The sequence below is a fragment of the Dipteris shenzhenensis genome, chromosome 4 (assembly GCF_047967505.1).
Source record: "Dipteris shenzhenensis isolate YYH24624 ecotype China chromosome 4, Dip_SZ_1.0, whole genome shotgun sequence".
In the NCBI taxonomy this organism is placed as follows: Eukaryota; Viridiplantae; Streptophyta; class Polypodiopsida; order Gleicheniales; family Dipteridaceae; genus Dipteris; species Dipteris shenzhenensis.
Window position 1 is genome coordinate 12626549 of NC_141599.1, and position 21895 is coordinate 12648443.

The 21895-nt window shown below is 43.7% G+C and overlaps 1 protein-coding gene across 1 annotated transcript in view; it reads left to right on the top strand.

The window, feature by feature from the left end:
• The window catches only part of LOC147902471 (Ankyrin repeat family protein), a 56945-nt gene that overhangs the window by 21924 nt on the left and 13126 nt on the right, over positions 1 to 21895 (top strand). Inside the window, exons 2-9 of the mRNA XM_087373807.1 lie at positions 4009 to 4065; positions 4223 to 4290; positions 4496 to 4694; positions 5006 to 5130; positions 5308 to 5383; positions 5484 to 5543; positions 5984 to 6034; positions 6120 to 6198. Of these exons, the coding sequence (XP_087229933.1) occupies positions 4009 to 4065; positions 4223 to 4290; positions 4496 to 4694; positions 5006 to 5130; positions 5308 to 5383; positions 5484 to 5543; positions 5984 to 6034; positions 6120 to 6198 (715 nt within the window). The remainder of the gene's footprint in view (positions 1 to 4008; positions 4066 to 4222; positions 4291 to 4495; positions 4695 to 5005; positions 5131 to 5307; positions 5384 to 5483; positions 5544 to 5983; positions 6035 to 6119; positions 6199 to 21895) is intronic.

The window sequence follows — 21895 nt, forward strand, 5'->3', positions numbered from 1 at the left end:
TCTAGGACCATTAATAGATTGCTGCAATGGAGCACCCTGCACATTTGGCATTACTAAAGGCTGTCCATTAAATGGCATGGGACCATAGGGCTGCTTTTGAGCTCTACTGGTTTCCCCTGGATGTGAATGACCCTTTTCTTTTTAGACTTAAAAGGGGTTTGCATAAACTCAGTAAGCCTTGGGTCCTGAGTGAGATGAGCAAGTGCGCCACTTCACTTACTAGCTGTGCTTTGAACAGTGCATCAGCCTCCTCTACATCTTCAGCATCATTAGACCCTCCAAGCAGTGTTTCATTCACATCAAGAGCATTTACAGCTTGATGTCCATCAGCATCATCATCAGTGAGCGATGTACTTGCTGAATGTTTATCCTTGCTGTAAATCAACTACAGCTAGCAATACTAACACCAGAGACAACCACAGGCTCACCTCCTTAAAGAAGGTGGTGATGTCCCCGCAATGGAACCATGAAACCGGCCTCATGACTGAGAGGAGGGCGGTAATAAAGAATTCACACAGCCAACTCTCTCACATTAATAGTTCAACAAGTAAACAACAAAATGGATTGGGAGCTAGAATGCTTCTGCTCAAGACAATTACACAAACTGGACCCAAACCTTGGCATTGCTTTCGGTATTTCTTTATTAATTGGAGAACCTTACCAATGGGTTACACAAATCTTTTCAACTTCCCTTTGATTCTGTGCATAACTCACGCCCAGAGGGAATCAATACCTCAAGCAATAACCCTGCTAGGCTCTACTCTCACCCAACAAAGCAATAGGCATCCAACGTTATTCCAAATGCTGGCATGAAGCTTGGAGTTGTTACTAGCAACCCATGCGGGGTCACAGAACTCCCCTGCCAGCCTCAGGTGTCCATTGAACCACTGATATGACCAAGCAATGGGTGAAAGCAGAAATAATCAGTCTGCAATCTCGGGAACTTGCGCTCAAACTCGAAGCATTCACCATAAACCACTCTGCCAAGAAAGTCTCTCCAAGACGGCTCACAACAATGGAGTAGGATCAAGAGGAAGCAACTAGCTTGTCTTGGTCAACTTGGAGGCATAAACTAAGCTCATACTTGAGCTTATGCAATCCCATTCTCAATGATGCATTATCTGCAGCCCATACATCTGCTTATTGAATGGCCTCACTAGCTCGTACAGTTCATATCACAACCATCCGTACAGCTGTACTCCCACGTGTGCACACCGTTGATGAATCATATGCTGTCCATACCATCACGTGTGCACTCTGTTCGTTGACCATACGCTGTTTATACCCGTACTGTAGCAGTCCGTATAGATTTGGAACCCGTATAGTCTATAGTACAATAGCTCGTATTGACGTGTTCAGTGCAACTTATGAGCACCCGTGCCTACTGATGGCCCATACCACCCGTATAGTCTATGCACTGTCAGTGCGACTAATTGGCGCAGCTTGAGAATTCGTCTATACAGCAGTCCATACTCGCTTTCGTACATCAAAGTGCGACAAAATTTGCTAATGCCTGTGAACCAACAGTCCGTCGTCCACCTTCACTTCCTTCCTAGGTGCTTCCTCTAGTTCCATTCCAATTGGGGGAGGAAATTGCCACGTGGCAATTCCCCACGTGCTCAATTGTGGCTTGCCCCGAATTTAGATTCTTTAGGGCCTTTTTTCCCCTTTGCCCCTTTGCCCCTCCTAGAGCACCAAGGTCCAACATTGGGATTTTGGGTCCCTTTTGCCCCTTCCCCCAATCTAGGACTACCTAGGGCATTTAATGCCAAGGGAGCCTGTTTTGCCCTTCACGTCGGGACCAACTAGGGACACTGAAGTCCTAGTGGAGCCATGCACACTTAGTGTACCCCCAAAGTCCTTTGCACACCAACACAAGCTTTGCTTGCAAGTAGGCCCCAAGCATTCACACTTAGGTTTCACATTATAGTTTGAAAGTGACGTCCTCATGACACTTATCAGGTTATCTAGGAGGACCTCATACAGCTATACACATTGAAGACTTGGTTAGCTCCTAGGGAGCTTCTTGTGAAGCTTAGCTTCTACAGAGATCATTGCATACAGATATCAGAGGAGGGCTTCATTGACATGCCAGGCTACATACGGATTCACCTCTTTCATTCTTTGAGGATCGATTGGGCAGTTTCGTGTTTCACATCGACTACACATTGAGAATGGACGGATTGAGCACCATACCTAGAGAGGGTCACATCTGCACTCTATGTGATATACATGAGGTCAAGTCATGAGGAGCACTTTGCTTTTAGATGCCTTGTGTACTAGAGATCCAAGGTCGTTACTAGTCTTTTCACAGATGGATTCGGATCCCTCTTCATAACTAGGAATTCTCCAATACACAAAGCACCACTTGATAAATTGAGAAAGAAACCAAAAGCACAAAGAGACAATGACAACCACCTAAGTACAGTCTCCCCTCGAGATGAGTGGCTTATGCTTTCTCATATGGAGTATCTAAGATATTCAATTAAAGAATAAGGAGCCAATTTTTTCCCTCTCTCATCCATAATAAGGGATGCTCTTTACATAGCCTCTTTGGGCTTTATTTATCCTAAATTTAGTTTATATCCTCTAAGAGAAAATATTGCTCAAGCTATACAATATCAAAGAAATACAAAATTGGCCCATGGCCATATAGCATGTGCGGTGTGATATCTCAATCGGTACCCTCGCACGAACTCCAATCCTCATCATTAGTTCCATTATGTGTACTCAAGCTAGAATTATATTAGTAATAAACAATCAATTGAACAAATCACCGAATCAATCCATCCCAATATAATTATGCTCAAGTACAATAATAAAACACAACACCAATAACAATAGCGACATCAGTATCAGCATGGAATCATCCACAGTACTGACCATCTAGCATGGCAAAAGTTAGGTGTCCCCAACTCGTATCACATCCGGATCACAAATGTTTGGTGACTTTCATTCAAGAGGCCATATGATACAAATACCAACTGCTCACATAGCTGAGATCAGGATACTTAGCCTAGTTTCACTTAGAGTGTGATCACTTAGTTTTTCCAGCCAAATAGCATGAACCAGGAGGCAGTGTAGCCGAGACCTTGAGTGAGAGAGATGACAAACCCATCAGCGTGTTGATGCACAGATCAAGCTCGGGGATCTTCCCTCCATGTTCACTAGACTAGATGCACGCTTGAAGGATGTGACAGCGGCATGTGTCCGATGAAAGGCCACAGCTAGGGGACCACATCAAACCATGCATACTGACCCTCACCATTGCTCTATCATGGGTTTTATGCCGCCGCAGCCCCGTACATCATCGGGACCTCTTGTGGACTTGACTCTCCGCCAGCATCCAAAGGACCACCACAGTGATGCATCGGGGTGGGAGTTTCAGACGAAATGGGTTGCCCTAGAGATCCTTGCTCTTGTTGAGTTTCTATCGCCATTGTGATTGTGGAGACTACACCCAGAGTTGGAGAAGATCTTATTGGTGGTGAGGCTATATTGGCTGTGCCATCTGGGGGGTACGAGGACAATGCCTCTTGTCGTGTCTCTGCTTCTCCTCCGTATTCATGCGTTTATCTGTCACCACTTTGCTGCTGGAAGTATCGCAGGTCTTGGAATCCTTGGACCTGAGGTGTTCAGATACTCCTTATATTTGCGTTCCCTCCTAATGGCCTAACTTATGACTCAGCCTGACTGGCCAAGTGGGGTCTCACAATTCACTATTGAGTTGCTTCATTCAAAGCATTTACTGAAAGAGCATGCCAAGCACAGGAAGCTAGAATAATCTTGAATGGCGGTTCTAAAAGGGAAATAAGATTGAAAAAATAGAGATGGATGTTGTAGAGTCGGTTGATGGAAATGATCAAAATTTTCTGATGGAGATTTCTTAACGTTTCAATGTTGTTCAATCATATGACTCTGCCCAGGTTCCGCTTGTAATGTGGGTAAGTAACATTTTTGTGTCAGGTAGAGTTTAAGGTACTCACATCCTGATATGTCTGATGGCAGCATCACTGCAGATGTTGTGGAAGGAGCCTCTGCAATGAGCATTCATCCAACCAAATGGTATGTAATTTCAAAATCTCAGATTCTCGGAAGACCAGTGTACACTATCTGTTGATATTTTTAAAATAGTAAGTTCAACTTGACAAAATATAACGTCGGACTAGCATCTTGAAGGAGATGGTTTTTCAGTAACTATCTTGGCTGTTCCATTGTACAGGCTTTGCCACAATTTGGACTGAAATCTGCTGTCCGGGTTTGTGATGATTGCTTTCAGTCACCACAACAGTGAGCAATAATGCTTACCTTTTCTATGACCATCTTGTTATAATATCATTTAGTTATTGTATTTCTTTTGTATAAACACTATAAAATAAACATGTAAATCATGCGTTATACTTTTGATTATGTTGCCTTGATACATTGGCAGCTTTAGTAAGAAATATGAGACGTACACCGTCGTTTTCAACATTTTTGTTTTTTGATCTTGCAGTCACCCGCCTGAAGGAAGGATTTCACAGGTGGAAGTTGATGGTTCAAGAGCTGCATCATCTTTCTCCAAGTTGTCTCTGTCTCCCAGCAGTAGTCCGCCTTTGACAGAAGAAATGCCTTCAGTCACTCCAGAGACACAAATTCTTGAGTGTACTTGTGGGATGCCTTTATGTATATGCCAAGCTCCTACTCCTCCGCAGGTGATTAAATTCTTTTAAGTGATTGTGTCTATTTTATTATTATGATTGGTTAAATTATTTTATTTAATTAAATCATTGCCTTTATGTATATGCCAAGCTCCTACTCCTCTACAGGTGATTAAATTCTTTTAAATGATTTTGTTTATTTTATTATTGTTATTAGTTAAATTATTGTATTATTGGGAATTCTGACATCTTCAGTAGGATTAAATACTGATAAGTCAGATAATAACCTACATTGGTTTTGACAACATGTATCTCAGCTAGTTTGTTGCTTGAATCTGAAAATATGCAGATAAATGTGTTTTCAGGTTATCTCATCTACTGAACCAGTGACTCCTTTCATATCAAAAAAAAATCCTTCAGTGTCTTCTGGGACTAACTCGACAGCTGCAAAACCTGCTGCAATTTCTTCTTTTGGCAATAATCTCCCAAGGTTTGTGAAGATCTTATGGCAAGCTCAGTTGTTTCTTTAGCTCATAGTAAAACATGAATATTAAGATCCTCCATCTGTGAGTGCCTCTGTGTTGGTGTAAAAAGTGTAATCTTTCAGCATATTGTTTTCCTTAGTAGCTTAGTTGCATGGATTGCGTAAATATGGAGATTTTTGCAGTCTATTTTTCTCCACTACACAAATGGCAAATGGAGGAAGTCATTGTATGTCGAAAAAATATGAGGCCACAGGAGAGGTACTTTCAATTCAATGTACATTATTGCTGTGGACTGCACTTAATCAGAAGCCAACTAAGAGCTATTGGATTTCTGCACTTCTGATTCATCTTACAACAGGGGATGCGAGAAGCTATCAAAGTTGGTGATGTGGCATCTGTGAAAGATTTGCTTGCAAGTGTAAGGCTGTGTTAGTGTCTTTTTCTATTAATCTATCAGAAATGGTTCTTATCATCCGCCGTTGCATCACAATTGTGATGACTAGGGTTATTATAGCTTTGAAAGTGCCTTGTTTTGGAGGGATACTGAAGAGCAAGTTTTTGATTTTTGGAACTAGTAATCGGACGCAGCATTAGGCTTGGACAAGCAATGTTAAATTTTTTCCATACTGTAGCTCATATTCAATAATCATTCATCTGAGCAGGCAATGGTCCTAGTGAAAATAGGCAGGGCGTCCGTTAGCCTTTATTTATGTTAGCTTATGTAATGCTGCATTGCTTTGCAATACTCATTCATTGAAGGGCGGTCAATGGTTCTAGAGCTGTTCTTAATGTCCTTAGAGCTTTGTATTGTTTTGGGAAGTGTTGGAAGATGAGGCTCACTTATCCTGTTTAATGCAGGGTGTTGATCCAAATCATACAGACAAGCAAGGAATGTCTTTACTTCACCTTGTAAGTCAAAGAGCTGCTTTTAAATTTCATGCAGTGAAAAACGAAGCTGCAGAATTAAAATTACTATTCTGTCTTGCTTGCACAGGCAGCTGTATTCAATTTAACTGAAATCGCATTCTTGTTGATGGATGCGGGGGCAAAAGTGGATGCTAAAAATTCTCAAGGTAAATAAAATATGGCCATTCTTAAGTCCATCTCTGTTACTTGCACAATGTTCTAATCCCCCAGTGGTTATATGACAAGCCATATCATTGCTACACGGTTTGTTGTCAAAGGTTGTTATGATATGGATAAGATTTTACAAGCAGGATTACTCATTCTTCTCATTGTAACAATGAGACTATAAAATGCAGTGGCGAATAGAAATGACAGATAATAGATAAAGAGTGTCGCTGTGTCTTGCCAAATATGATGTTCTATCATCTCTCTAGAAGGGGTCCCTCTCTCCTTTTTTGGTTCTAGGTTGAGATTGCTCCTTGTTTTGTCCAAAGTGAATGCTTCCTTTGCCTCCTACGAAGGAAGCTCTACTCCTTCCTGCTTGTGAAGTAGTTTCCTTGTCTACTTTTCATTTTGTTTCATGTCCCCATTTTTTAAAGGGGGGAGAGTGTTGGTTTTGTTTGATTAGTTTTTTGGTTTATACCCCCCTCCCCTCTGTCTCTATATCTCTCTCTTGCTTTCTGGATTTCCTGTTGCTTTGTGGATTTCCGCAAAGCATTTGACACGGTTCCGAGAGCTGCCTCATACGGCGCCTACAGGATTTGGGTTATGACCAGGAGATCATTTGGGTTGTCATGGCACTTTACGAGAGAGTTTCAGGCAGAGTTTGGGCAGGATCTGGGTGGATAGACGAGATCATGAGCACTATTGGGGTCAAACAACGGTGTCTATTATCACCTACCTTGTTTGGCCTCTACATTGACGAGCTTGAGACAATGATGCAGACACAGGGGGGGTTTGGTTGCTCTTTTGTGGGTACGTTGATCCGGATATTGCTTTACACCGATGATGTGGCTCTTTTGTCTTCCTCAGCAGAGGGGCTCCAGAGACACCTTGACGCACTATAGTCCTTTTGTGGGTCTTATGATTTGAAGGTTAACCTAGGTAAAACCAAGGTTATGATCTTCAATACATCTTGAGCCATCATGTGCCAGGAGCAGTTCACATTTGATGGGTCACCTGTTGAGATAGTTTCATCATACACTTATCTTGGAGTTGTCTTTTTCGGACCCATCTTCACTATGAGACCTGCGATGCAGACACGCTTGGGCAGAGGATATGCTTCATTGGCCAGACTAGAGAGGTATTGCTTCCGCTCGCACTTTCAGGGACCAAGGGGCTGCTTTGTGACTCCTTGGTCCATCCAGTGGGGATGTATGGCAGTCCATGTTGGGGCCAGACTTGTTGGATATAGAGTGAACGGCTACAGGTTCTCATGTTATCATGGATGATTCGTGGTAAGCCATCCGTTCCTCACTTCCTCACTAGATCATTCAGGCTGAGTTTGGGTCATCCCCATTACAGCTAGATACTGCATTTTAGGTCATCATGTATCTGTACCGAGTCAGGGATATGGGGATTACACCTTTGGGCATAGCAAGCTACCATGGCTAGCATTGTCCTCTTCTATGGTACTTTCAGCACTTTCAGTAGGAGGGGACCAGAGGTGTTGGTATGCACGCACAGAGAGATGGTTGGAGCGACTGGGACTCCACATGGATAGACTACCTTCCTTCCACTATAGCTTGGATGCTCCGTTTTCTCCCCTCCTATCACGTGAGGTTAACCAGGTTATCCGTGAGGATCTCTTACAGCTACACACATTCTGGACCTGGTTGGGATCGAGTGAATTCCCAGTGAAGCTTAGTTTCTACAGAGATCACTGCTTACATATAACAGAGGAGGGTTTAATTGACTTCCCAGGATACACACAAATCTACTTACCCTACTCACTGACGATCTCTATTGGGCAGTTTCGGGTCTCTTCACATAGACTTTGTATCTAGAGCGACAGAGTAGAGCGACTACCCAGGGAGAGGTACATATGCACATTATGTGACATGCAGGAGGTTGAGACAGAGGAGCATTTCATCTTCAGGTGTCTTGTTTACTTTGAGATATGAGGGCATTTCTACTGCCTCTTTAGAGAGAGCTATGGGATTTTGGGCCGATTCCTCTCCTACCTAGGCCAGCGATGTTTGGCAGGTTTCATTTATGTGATACTCAGACACCGCGAGAGGATACTTAGAGCAGGGAGAAAGGAGCAGACTTTTTCCTTGGCTGATCTCTGTCAGAGCTCTATCACGGAGTTTTTTCAGCCAGATCACATGGACCCCCACGAGACGAGGCCTCGACATAACCGTGACGTGGAGCCAATGACCCGACAGCTTAGACAGAGGGTTAACGCACAGATTACACTTGGGGACATCCCCTCCCTGTTTAGAGACGGAGCGCAATCGACATGGGGTCACGGTATCCCTGGTTAGACGTAGAGCTATGACCAGGAAACGTCCCAAGGCCGCGCCCTGAGTGGCCGACAATACTCTATCGCCGATTTCATGCCTCCAGTGCCTCATCCGCTCTGATGTCTTGATGATGATGATGATTATGAGATTGATATATAGTCGACCACCGACATGACTATGTTGTACTTAGGACTCAGTACTATCATTCGGCATTTTTTGCATTATTGTGGATTCTCGTTTAGTAGCTCCACCACCACAGTCTCATAGACTCGTCGGTCTTCCGAAGACTTTAATAAACTTTCGTTCTTTCTTTCTTTCCTCATACTCTCCTCCTCAGTAGTTGAGGGTCTCTAGCGATATTTAAATGCGCTCCACTCTTTTTGTGATACACATGATTTGAATGTCAACTTGGGTATAAAACTAAGGTTATGATCTTCAGCACATCTCGAGCGGTTGCACACAAAGAGCAGTTTACCTTTGACGGGGCTCCTGTATAGATTGTTGCATCCTACATGTACGTTGATGCGCTCTTTTCAGGTTTAATCTTCACGATGCAACTAGCTATGTAGGCCCGTTTGAGCAGGGGTTGTAGCGCACTAGCTAGACTCGAGTGCCAATGCTTTCGATCACATTTGCAAGATCTGAGAACCAAGTCTCTTCTTTTTGGCTCATTGGTTTGCCCGGCAAGGATGTACAGTAGTCCCTTTTGAGGACAGACTTATCACAGGCAGATTGGTCTCCGCATAGAGAGAGACTTTGGCTTCTCGCTCAGATGATCTGTAGTAAGCCATCGATATCATACTTGTAGAGTTTGGGGCCACCCCTCTACAGCTTAATGCAGTCTTATAGGTGGTCAGTTATCTCCATAGGGTCAGGGACTTTGGTACCACGACAACTGGAGACTACCATAGGTAACCCTGACTTCATCTATGGCATTGGAGGCAGAAGGGGATCACAGGAGCTGGTATGCTTGGGCAGGCAGATGGTTCGCAAGCCTACGGTTACAGATGGACATCTAGATTGCCACCATTTTACTATGGCCTTGAGGCTCCATTTATTTCACTTGCCTGTCAGGAGGTGAACCAGCTCATCAGAGAGGATCTCTTGTAGCTCTACACATTTAGGACTTGGTTAGCACCTTTCAAGCTTTCGATGAAACTCAGCTTCTACTGAGATCATTGCTTACAAATCTCAGAGGAGGGTTTCATGGTATTGTCAGGCTACACCCACATTCATCTCAAAGGAGGGTTTCATGGTATTGCCAGGCTACACCCACATTCATCTCTCCCATGCATTGGCGATTCCGATGGCTCTGTTTCGGGTGTCTTCACACAGGCTATGGGTTGAGACAGGATGAGCAGAGGGCATCCCACACGAAAGACTGATCTGCACTTTATGTGATCTACAGGAGATCAAGACAGAGGATCACTATGCTTTAAGATGTCCAATATTCTAGGACCCGTGGACAGCACCATTGTCTTTTGAGTATCGGTTTCGGCCCACTCAGAGAGTGCTTGACACTTCTAGATCAGCAAGGGGTGGCTATTTTCCTTCCTGAGGCCTAGAGATAGAGATCAGCTCATACAAGCACAATGGAGAGCACATGAGGGACCGGTCAAGCCCATTCAGAGTACAATTATGGATTTTTTCTTTAGTGACCAGATGTAACAAGGAGAAAGACTGACTCACCCTCTCTCCTGCTCAATACTAACTGAACTGAAGAATGATGCACTCAAAACACAAGTGATGCTGTGGAGTGAGTGTGAGAATCAAAGGGAGAGAATATGATGGGCCTCTGAAGGGGGAAATGAATAGTAAACAATGTCTGGCCTAGAGGGCTGAATACAACTATAGAATAGACAAAAACTGTATGGAGGGAAATCCCTCACTACAAAAGAGAGAACTAGTAGAACTACTGTAGACTAACTGAAGGCTGGAGGGACTGCTGGTCTGCTGCAGTCTTCTCTGTCTTGATCTGGACTCAACTGCTGCTGCTGGGCTATGTGCTAGAGCTGCCTCAGAAGATGGGAAACAAGGGCCAAGGGGGCTGCCTTTTATAGGCTCCCTTGACCCCTAGAAATGGCCGACTGGCTGCACCTTGCTCCACCAACCTGGCAGTCTGCTCCACCGACTTGGCAGTCTGCTCCACTGACCTGGCAGTCCACCAACTTGCCACATGGCTACTGATGTCATTGTTGACATGGCACCTTTATGCTGACGTCACCTGTTGCTGACCTGGTCTGCCTGTTGCCGCCTGTGCTCATTTGCCTGTTGCATGGTTGCAGCATGTCCACGGGCTGCAGATACCTGTGACATCCCCTTCTGCTGAAACTCAAACTAGGGTATGGAAAAGGCTTCCTTGTATCCTGCGGGGAGGTTTGGATAATCTGTGAAAAAATCCTCGTCCACCCATGGTGCTTCGTGGGAGCCCCCGTGCTTGAACTTGACTGCATACAAGCGTTGTCGATTGCCTATCGCTCTTTTGAATCGATGATGTAAGATTTGCTCAGGTTCAACAACCTTGGCCTCATCAACAATTTCTGGTTGCTCCACATCTGGTACTGTTGTAAGTGTTGGACCCACATACGGCTTGAGCCATGACACATGAAAAAGGGATGCATGGTCCATGTTGAAGATAATTGCAACTTCATGACTACATCATTCACTACTTTGACCATTGGAAAGGGGCCAAAGCTTCTATGAGATAGCTTTGGGCACTTTCTCCCAATTTGCTTAAGGCGCTTCTTCATGATCCAAAGATAGACCCACTGCCATTCCTTGTGACTCACGTCACGCATGTGCTTGTTTGCTTGCGTTGGGTAGGTCTCTTGGGCTTTGGCAATGTGGTCGTGTATTGACTCCATGATCTGCTTATAGGTCTAGGTGATACCATGCCTCGTATACCTTCGCAGATGTCCTGGCGAGAAGGGACTTGAATTTCTTGCCAAAAGTTGCTTTATAGGGAGTTTGACCCACATTGGAAGAATGGGTGTCGTTTAGGATCCCTTGTATGAGTGGTAATAATGCTCCTAGCGAGATTGAGCATTTGCAACATAGCACTTCATAATTTCTTGCTGAAAGCTGCTTTATAGGGAGTCTGAACGACATTGGAAGAATGGGTGTCGTTTCAAGATCCCTTGTTTTAGTGGTAATAATGCTCCCTGCGGGATTGAGCATCTGCAACATAGCACTTCAGAATGTTGAATGATAACTAGTTGTAGACTTTTGTCTCACCACCTGATTGCGGATGAAAGCTACTGAAGAAACTAACTTTGGTACCAAAGTTGTCGAACAGGGCTCTCCAAAAGTGAGTGGTGAATTTGGAATTCCTTTCGGATACAATGATATGGGGCATGCCCACACATGGGATACTGCCATTTGAGAAATGACGAGCTGTGTCCTGTGCGTTGATGATACCCTTGCATGGAATAAACCTGACAAATTTGCTAAACCTATTAACAATGGTCAGGCACATGGTGTTCTTGGTACCAATGGCTGGTGGAAGGCCCGTAACAAAGTCCATGCTAATCTGCTCAAAGGAATAATCTAGAACCTCAAGGGGCTGGAGTAATCTTGGTAGCTTCCCATGGGAAACCTTCACCGATTGGCACACGTGGCAATGAGATACATATTGATGAACATCAGTGTGGAAATGTGGCCAAAAAAATTTGCGCTCAATCTTCTTGAGAGTGCTTGCAACCCCTTTGTGTCTGCTGGTTAGAGAATCATGCATATCATAGAGAATGGTAGCACTGTAGAGGAGTGGGGGGTAGAAGAGATGCATCATGGCACAAGGAGTGAGAGCACAAGTGAGGTAAAATCCATGTATTAGAATGAAGGAATGACCTCCATTTTATAGAAAGAGAGGATAGTGTAGGTACCTTCCCTAAATCAGTGGCAATCAGCCCCTACATCAGTGGGACTGGCCTAAATCAAAGGAACCTCCCATGTGGGGACCTTTGGCTTACATCATCACTTAGGTCACACACTAGACAGATCATAGCACTAGATGTGCCTCTACAACACACACACACACACACACACATACACACATTTGACTCTCCTAGATGCACACATGCACCATAGAGCAAGTCCTTGATCATAGTTATCCCAATATACCTCCCTCAAGGGTTTGCCTCTTGCAATGTCAAGGATACATCTAGTCTCATAGTTTCTCATGCCATCTCATAGTGGTCACACATGGCCATCTCATGGTGGTCAAGGATAAATCTATGTCTATGATCTCATAGGGTCAAGGTTTACAAAAATGGGATAGAACAAACACATATCACATGGCCTACATCATATGGTGACTAGAGGTGATTTACAAAAAACATGACATTCTTTTTGGAGTACTACTCTAGGCAGAGAACCTCAAAATTTACTCTAGGCAGAGAACCTCAAAATTTGACCAAGTGATGATAAACAAAAATTCAAAGACAAGTTGCTCAAAAGGCAAAGTCCTTGTCTTCTACCACGAAGTTGGATGCTTCTTTTGCTGATGGAAATCTCTCTTCAACCAGATTTGTCATAGTCCTCTTTTTCTCGTTGCAAAACTTTTCAGAGTGATTATTCTTTCCACAATATGAGCAAGGGTTGATTCTTTAACAATCTTTCTCAAGGTGATTGTTCTTTCCACAGTGTTAACAAGCCTTGTACTTGCTCTTTGAAAACTTCACTGCAAGTGCCTCTGTATGCATTTTGCCCATTCTTGAAGTGTTCTTTCTTTCCTCTTCTTGTAAGGCACTAATAATGCCTTCTAATGAGGGTTGAGGAAGATTCTTTACAGTAGTAACCACATTGTCAAAATCCTGAGGCATGCTCTTTAAAAGCACCATAACATCATCCTTAGTGACATGGGAATTAATTGAAGCTAGTTGTGTCATAATACTTCTCATAGTGTTGATATGGGCAGCAACATTATCTCCCTCCATTTTAAGTTTAAAGAACTTAATTTTCAGCTTTAATTTGGAAGTATGAGAGCTAGCACCAAACAATATGTCTAACTTGTGTCATGCTTCAAAAGGGAATTCCAAATCTGAAATGTGGTGTACATAGTCATCACCCAAACCTAATGCAATGATGACATAGGCTTTCTTAATTCTGTATGCATCTGTAGGTATATAAGTAGAGTCAATGGCTTTTCCTTTACCTTTTGTTGTAGTTGATTCACCTTCTTGAGAGGTTTGAGTTCCTTCCTTGACTAAGTCCCATAGATTTTCCTTCATAAGCATAAACTTTATCTTCATCTACCAAATATGGAGTCCTTGGCCGTTGAACTTGTCAATTTTATAAGTAGCCATTAGAGGGTCTTACCTTTGTCAGGCAGTGTCTACTCTCTTACAAAATGACTAATTTTGTGGAAAAAGAAATCTCCTTCACCATACAAATGTAGATTGCTAGAGATAAATTCAGAGAATCCTAATTGTTTAGCATATTTATACCCTGTTGGCTTCTCCCAAAGTTTCTTGGCTGGGGTCTTTTTCACTTTGAATTTTGTCCTTCTTGTAGTCTTCTTCAAGTGATTAGCATTAGAAGAACCTTCAGAGCTTGGCATTTTGACAAAAGATCAGTCCCAACTGAATTTCAAACTGAAAATGCATTCTTTGATCTGTACTTTGGCATTACTTCAATCCTCAAGAATCACTCTAGCATTTACTCTAGCATCAAATGTCCAAAACTGTCAAAAATGCATTGCATTAGACTAGCTCAACTTGGAGGGCATAATTCACACAACTGAAGAAGAGTTTGAGAGGGCTTTTTATGCAAAACTAAAGCTTGAATACCCAAGTAAGTTCACCATAGAGCATTGCTGAAATAGTGCACCTTTTGGTCTGGGAGAGTTGCACCTTCGTTGACTGTCTTTTTTCTGATTTCTCCTTGCTCCAATAAGCATTGGCCTTCAAAACTCATCACCAGTAGGCTCTAGGCATGGACCAGCTTGTGCTAGGAGGGCTCAGGCAATGGTTGAGCAGAAGAGCAGAATTGTGCGTTTTTTCGTCTTAGCTTGCTTGAATCAGCACGGGTGGAATACACCATATCTAGGGAAATGCTCTGGGCCAGAGAAGTGCCCCATAGTGTAAAAAATCCAGCTGGGAGGGCTTGGCAAAAGTCGCAAGGAATGGGGAGAACAGAGCTAAGCAAATTCTGAGAAAGAGGTGTTGGAGAAGATGATGAGGTGGCACTACCAAAATGAGTTCTACAAAGCGTACCAGCTCTGATACCAAATGTAGAGGAGTGTGGGGTAGAAGAGATGCATCATGGCACAAGGAGTGAGAGCACAAGTGAGGCAAAATTCATGTATTAGAATGAAGGAATGACCTCCATTTTATAGAAAGAGAGGATGGTGTAGGCACCTCCTCTAAATCAGTGGCAATCAGCCCCTACATCAGTGGGATTGGCCTAAATCAAAGGAACCTCCCATGTGAGGGCCTTTGGCTTACATCATCACTTAGGTCACACACTAGACACATCATAGCACTAGATGTGCCTCTAACACACACACACACAAACACACACACACACACACACACATACATATGTGACTCCCGTAGATGCACACATGCACCATAGAGCAAGCCATTGACCATAGTTATTCCAACAAGCACGGTATGTGGGCAACACACAAAGGCATCCTTTGAACAACACTGTCGTGTACAACATGGTCGTTGGGTCATGTGTCTAGCATGACTTTGTACCAGTGCGTATGGAAATCAAGATCCATATGGTACGGGTTGTGCATCTCTGCTAGAGAGTACTCTTGCACTATGGAGATAGAGGTGACCATTCCTCGTCTGCTAAGAGCATCTGCCACAACATTCTTTGATCCTGGTTGATACTTGATCATTCTGTGAAACTTCTGAGAAGTTCTTTTGATCTGACCCCACTGAGTGGCAGGTATGGTCTATAGCCACCGCAAGGCCCAATGATCTATGTGGACTACATATAAAAAATGTTGCTATGTCTTGAGGGCATGGATTGTAGGATCGATGAATATAAAGAGAGAGTGTAGGTTGCGAAGAGTCGATAGAGTCTGCCGTCACGTCAACTAGGATAATGAAAATAGAGAGTACAAGGTACTTGTACCTAGACCTAGGACTAAGTGTCCTATGTGGCCTAAAAGGTACTTATAATTGAAAGAGTGAGAGATAAGGTTTTGTCCTAGTGACAAAACCTTAGTAGTCACTAACCATAGTTAGTGGACTAACTGCGGTTAGGGGGGAAAACCTCTTAAAGAGGGAAAAGTGCCCCTAACTAGCTTATTAAATTACATTGGTCATTGCTGAATTATATCTATAATTCTAATACCCCCCTGCAGTGCCAATGTCATGTATAAGGCTGATTAATCACCAAACGGATATAAGTTCAGGGCACTGCGAAATGCCTCAAACTTTTCACGTGGTAATGCTTTGGTGAAAATATCTGCAACATTGTCATGTGTGGACACAAAGATCATACTGATCTCTCCTGCATGCGACTTCTCTCTGATGTAGTGATAGTGAACCTCAATGTGCTTCGTGCGAGCGTGAAACACTGGATTCTTTGCCACTACAATGGCACTGTGACTATTAGTGAGAATTGGAGAAGGACCCTCCAATGACAGATGAAGATCAGCAAATAGACGTCGCAGCCAGAGACATTCAACTGTTGTTGTGAAAGCTGCCCTGTACTCAGCTTCACATGACGAGGTAGCCACTGTAGATTGTTTCTTGCTCAGCCAGGAAATGCAAGCTTTACCCAAAAAGAAACAATTGCCACTAGTGGACTGCCTAGTGCCATAATCACCAGCCCAATCTGAATCATTGTAGGCATGCATCTGCAAGTCACCCCCCCTGGGAAATAATAAGCCAAAAGACTTCGTGCCCTGCAAATAACGGAAGATGCGCTTAATTGCCTGCCAATGCATAGTTTTTGGGCTGTGCATATACCTGCTCACCTGAGATACTGCAAACTGAATATTAGGTCTAATGTTGCAGAGATATATGAGGCATCCAACAGCCTGACTGTAAGATGTGGCATCAACTGATTCTCCTGCATCATGCATTGTGAGTTTCAGCCCCGGCTCCATGGGAGTGGCTATGGGCTTACAATCATGCATGTTAAATCTGTCCAAGAGTTTCTGCACATACTTGGACTGAGACATAACAGTGCCACGTCTCTCTTGAGAGAACTGGATCCCCAAATAAAAGTGAAGCAGCCCCAAATCTGACATGTCAAAGGTGGTCTGCAAATCAGCTTTGAAATCTGCAATATTATCTTCATTGGACCCTGTGAGCAGTAAGTCATCAACATAAAGAAGGATGACTAAAATTTCCCTCCCATCCATCTTGATGTAGAGGGTGCTCTCAGTAGGACTATTGTGCGTGCAGCCCCTTGCTGGTCAAAAAGGCATGAATCTTGGCATACCATGCACGAGGGGCCTGTTTCAGCCCATACAAAGCTTTATTTAGCTTGCATACATGAAGTGCATTTGCTGTAATTTCAAAGCCTGGAGGTTGTTTGACATAAACCTCTTCCAACAAGTCTCCGTTTAGGAAGGCTGTTTTAATGTCCAACTGATGAACATTCCACTCAAAATGTGCAGCCATTGCAATAACGGATCGGATGGTGGTCATCCGGGATGTAGGAGCAAAAGTCTCCTCATAATCTATGCCCTTTTTCTGAGCATAGCCTTTGGCAACTAGCCTTGCCTTGTATTTGTCAATGGAGCCATCTGGCTTGTGTTTCACCTTGAAAACCCATCGTGTACCAATGGCATGTTTACCTGGTGGCAAGTCCACGACATCCCAAGTTTGATTTTTCTTAATGGACTGCAACTCATCGTGCATGGCATTCATCCAATGCACATTGTCCTTTGCTTCTTCGAATGTTGCAGGCTCCTCCTCATCGAGAAGAGTATCTGCATATTCTGATTCAACTGAATTAGCACCTTCCATGTGCCTTGCTGCACTGCGAGTCCTGCCAGGTAATGGAGCATCAATCTTACTCTCCCTGAGAGTCTGTAACAGCCAGTCTGGGACTGCTTTTGCTGCATGTATGTCTGCAATTTCTTGCTGAACTACCTATTCCACTGCCTGTGGAGGTGGCAAGACATCCTGTGACTGAACTGGAGCATCGGGAGGTGGCTGTAAATTCTGATTTGCATCAGAAATATCAGTAGGGGAACCCAAGGCAATGGGTAGCATCCCCTCAAAAACATCCTATGAAGAAGAAGGCATATGAAATTCAGCTTGAGTGTGAGCTGAATTTTCTGCAAATATCACATCTCTACTGACAATGATCTTGCGTGTAGCAAGATTGTAGAGACAGTACCCCTTGCTTTCTGCACTGTACCCAACAAATATGCACTAAATTGCCTTATCTGACAACTTATGCCGAAATTCAAGTGGCACATGAGCATATGCAAGGCATCCAAAGGCTCGGAAATGATCCACTGAAGGCTTTCTCCCATTCCAGACCTCATAGGGAGTTTTTGTTTTCAAAGCCTTAGTGGGAGTCCGATTTAAGATGTAGTTGGCACACATTAGACCTTCAAGCCAGAATTTGTGAGGCATGTGTTTGCTTTTCAGCATACATCTGTCCATCTCCATAAGAGTTCTATTTTTCCTCTCAGCTTTGCCATTTTGTTGAGGGGTCAGCATCACTGTGAGCTGATGCACAATACCCTTGCCTTTCAGAAAAGCATCAAAATCTGCAGACAAGTATTCCCCACCTCTATCTGTGCGCAATGTCTGTATCTTGAGTCCAGTTTCATTTTCAACCATGGCTGAAAAGTGTTTAAACACCATGAGCACTTCTGATTTGCGCTTCAGTCTAAAAACCCAAGTGAAATTGGAGTAATCATCAATAAAAGTAACAAAGTAGAGATGACCACCCAATGATGGAGTCCTCATGGGACCACAGACATCACTGTGTATAAGCTGTAATTTCCGGACAGCTTTAACTGAACCATCCTTTTTGAAGGGGAATCTATGCATCTTGCCTAAAATGCACCCTTCACAGGCATGTGGAGGAGGTATCTCAAGAGGTGGCAATGCATCAACCATAGAGTGCTTCTGAAGCGTCATCAAGCTGTTGTAATGCATGTGGCCATATCGGGCATGCCATAATTCTGCATTCTGCATGGCAGCAGTAGGAGTAGAAACTGCAAGAGCATGGGCTGCTCTTTTCTCAAAAAGATCAAGCTGAAAAAGCCCACGCAGCAGAGTACCAGATAATCTCAAGGCATAATCATTTTCCCTGTCTGAGACAGCACATTTGTCATCCTCAAAGATGACATGAAATCCAGCCCTGTTAAGAGTGGACACTGAAAGGAGATTCTTGGTGATACCAGGCACATACAAGACATCTGAAAGTCTGAAAACTGAGCCATCAATGGCAGTAAGCTCAACTTCTCTTGTACCACATACTGAATATGATGAGTTGTTGGCACAAGTGACTTTCTTACCAACCGGAGGTGGATGCAAGGAAGTAAAGAGACACTTCCTAGAAGTGATATGCTTGGATGCACCGCTGTCAAAATACCAAGTATTCAGTGTTTCATTGACACTAAAAGCTGATGCATCCGTGGAAGGATCATAACTGCAAGTCAAAAAGGCATATGTATCATCATTACAAGTGGTTGTACTATCTCGAGCATCTGAAACAGCCAGCCTAGAATCTGAAATGCAAGATAAAAAGGCATAATCCTATCCAACAAAGTTGGTAGCAGCATCCCCACTGTCAGATGCATGAGGAGCTGAATCTGAAACAGCCATACCGGAGCTGTTTTTCTTCTCTTTTGCAAGCCTTTTCCTGCATTTTGCAATGTGATGACCTGGCTTTTTGCAGTAATGACAAAAACCCTTCTTCTTGGGCTTGCTTGCATCATTTTTAGCCTTTTGTGAAGGCTATCCTGACCCACTGGAAGGCTGATTTACTGATGTCTTTGCCTGTCCCTTTGTTTTTGACTTGAACTTTGAGAGCATAGCTTGTTCACCTGCACGTGAAGCCAAGTTTTTCCTGGTCTGCTCTTCCTGAAGCAGAATTTCTATCAATTCATGAAAAGTGAGAGGATTTGCACCCCCCCTCAATGATAAGTTCAGCGAGGTATGAAAGCTGAGATAAGACTCAGGAAGAGAATTCAGAGTGGTGGTGATCATCTCTGAATCAGGAATAATCTCATCAATGTTCAATAATTGCTCTCTGAGATCCTGTAGCTTTGTGAGGTGTACTGACATGGAGTCACCCTCTTCCATATGTGTATTACTTAACTCTCTTTTCAAGAAAGATACCCTTGCATCATTTCGGGCTGCATACATGCTTTCTAAGATATCCCACGTTGCCTTCGAGGTCTTACACGACTGGATATGCGGAATGATAAATCTTTTCACTGAAAGAGAGATGCATGACAAGGCTAAGGCATCCCGTAAATCCCATCTCTTCTGCTCTGGAGTAGTGACTATAGCTGCACCAACAACTTGTCCTGCAGCTGCACCCTGTGCACGACCTCTTCCACCTCCTTGCTGGGGAGGGGTATTAGGTGCTATATCTACTGGTCGGATCTCACCCCCATTCACATAATCCCATAAATTGCGAGAAATCAGAATATTGCGTACCATAAAACTCCAGAGGGAGTAGTTGGTACCATCCAACTTGTCTTCCTGTGAAAGACCACCGAACTGGAAATCATTCTGATTTTGCTGGGCCATATCTGAGAAAGAGATTTAAGCAGATACAAAACTGAATTCCCTTACTGGGAATGAAATGCACAACTTCCAAAAAACACAGCCAAGCACTGGCTGTAAATGCAACTTAGATTTTTGCACTTGCACTGTCAGAAATCTGTCCAAGCATCAAAAATTCTCCAGAATCTGCGAAAAGTGCTGCAAAACACTTCAAGAAAGGCAGTATGAACTGAAATCTCCAAAATTGCTCTCCCAACACAAAAGCCACAAAATAGGCCCAAAATTGCAACCAGAAAGGGGCAAATTGATCAAAAGCCCCAAATGTTGCAAGAATTGCGCTCTGTCTGCAAAAGCCTCAAATTTCACTGCGAAATTGCAGTGTTATCACAAAATCCCCAAATTTTTGCAAGAAATTGTACTGCAAAACTGAAAGCCCCAAATGTCGAGCTTGAAATTGCAACCAGAAAGGGGCAAATTTACTAAAAGCCCCAAATTTGCAATTTCTGAACAAAAGCCCCAAATTTCAAACCAAATCTACAGATCTGTCTGCAATGTTTGCTTCACAAGCAACTATGAACCCGAAAATACCCAAATGACTGCAAAAGGCTGCAAATGTTTACATAAATACCACCAGATTTGCTGGTACGATGAGTACGGATGAGCAGGTACGTTTGTACGACAGAGTACAGATGAGTAGGTACAGATCCGCCACACGTGCAGTACGAAATATTTGTTCGTAGTTGTACGGAAGCAGGTACGATTGATGTACGGAATGTGACACAGATTCGGGATGTACGGCGAAGTACGTATGGCGAACTGTTTGCAGGTATGACTGGTACGTAGGTGATGATGCAGGTAAGGCTGCAGGTGCGAGCAGGTACAGCACACACGACATGTACACGTTGGCACAGCAGGTACAATACGGGCAAGCAGATCTGCAGAGCAGGTACGTACGGCGTACGATGACGAGTTGTACAGCCGTACGGTCGCGTAGTACGACGAGACTGCAAGTACGGCACTGACGCAAGAAGGTACGGCGAACGTACGGACGATGATGTATAGTATGAAAGGTGCTGCAGTCGTGCTGTACGAAATGCGCAGGTACGGTAGGTACGGCAGAGTACGAGCAGGTACGGACGAGTGGCGCAAGTGCAGTGCGGGACTATACGTAAACAGTCCGTACAGATTGTACGGACGATCTGTACGGACGACAATGGAGATGAAGAAAAAGCTTGTGGGCTGGTGATGGAGGTGAATATGCAGCAGATGGTGAAGGGAGCAGGGAGCACGGAGTATTTAATAAGCTAGTTAGGGGCACTTTTTCCTCTTTAAGAGGTTTTTCCCCCTAACTGCAGTTAGTCCACTAACTATGGTTAGCGACTACTAAGGTTTTGTCACTAGGACAAAACCTTATCTCTCACTCTTTCAGTTGTACTCTCACACTCTTCATTTGCAACTAAGCTTTCAAGCTTTCAGCTCTCAGCTCACTCTCTTGCTCTCTCTCTCTCTCTCCAAAACTCACATTTGGTATCAGAGCAGGTTCAAGCATTGGTCACTGCTGAATTATATCTATAATTCTAACACCATGGCCTATAGGGCATCACTAGAACCACCAGGAGATGGCCTACAAACCCCCCTCCATGGGATGGGCTGAAGTACTCTGGAAACGTCTCAGAATACCTGATATTTTCTGGTCATGGTGGCACATGTTCATCCAAAAGGATATAGCCACC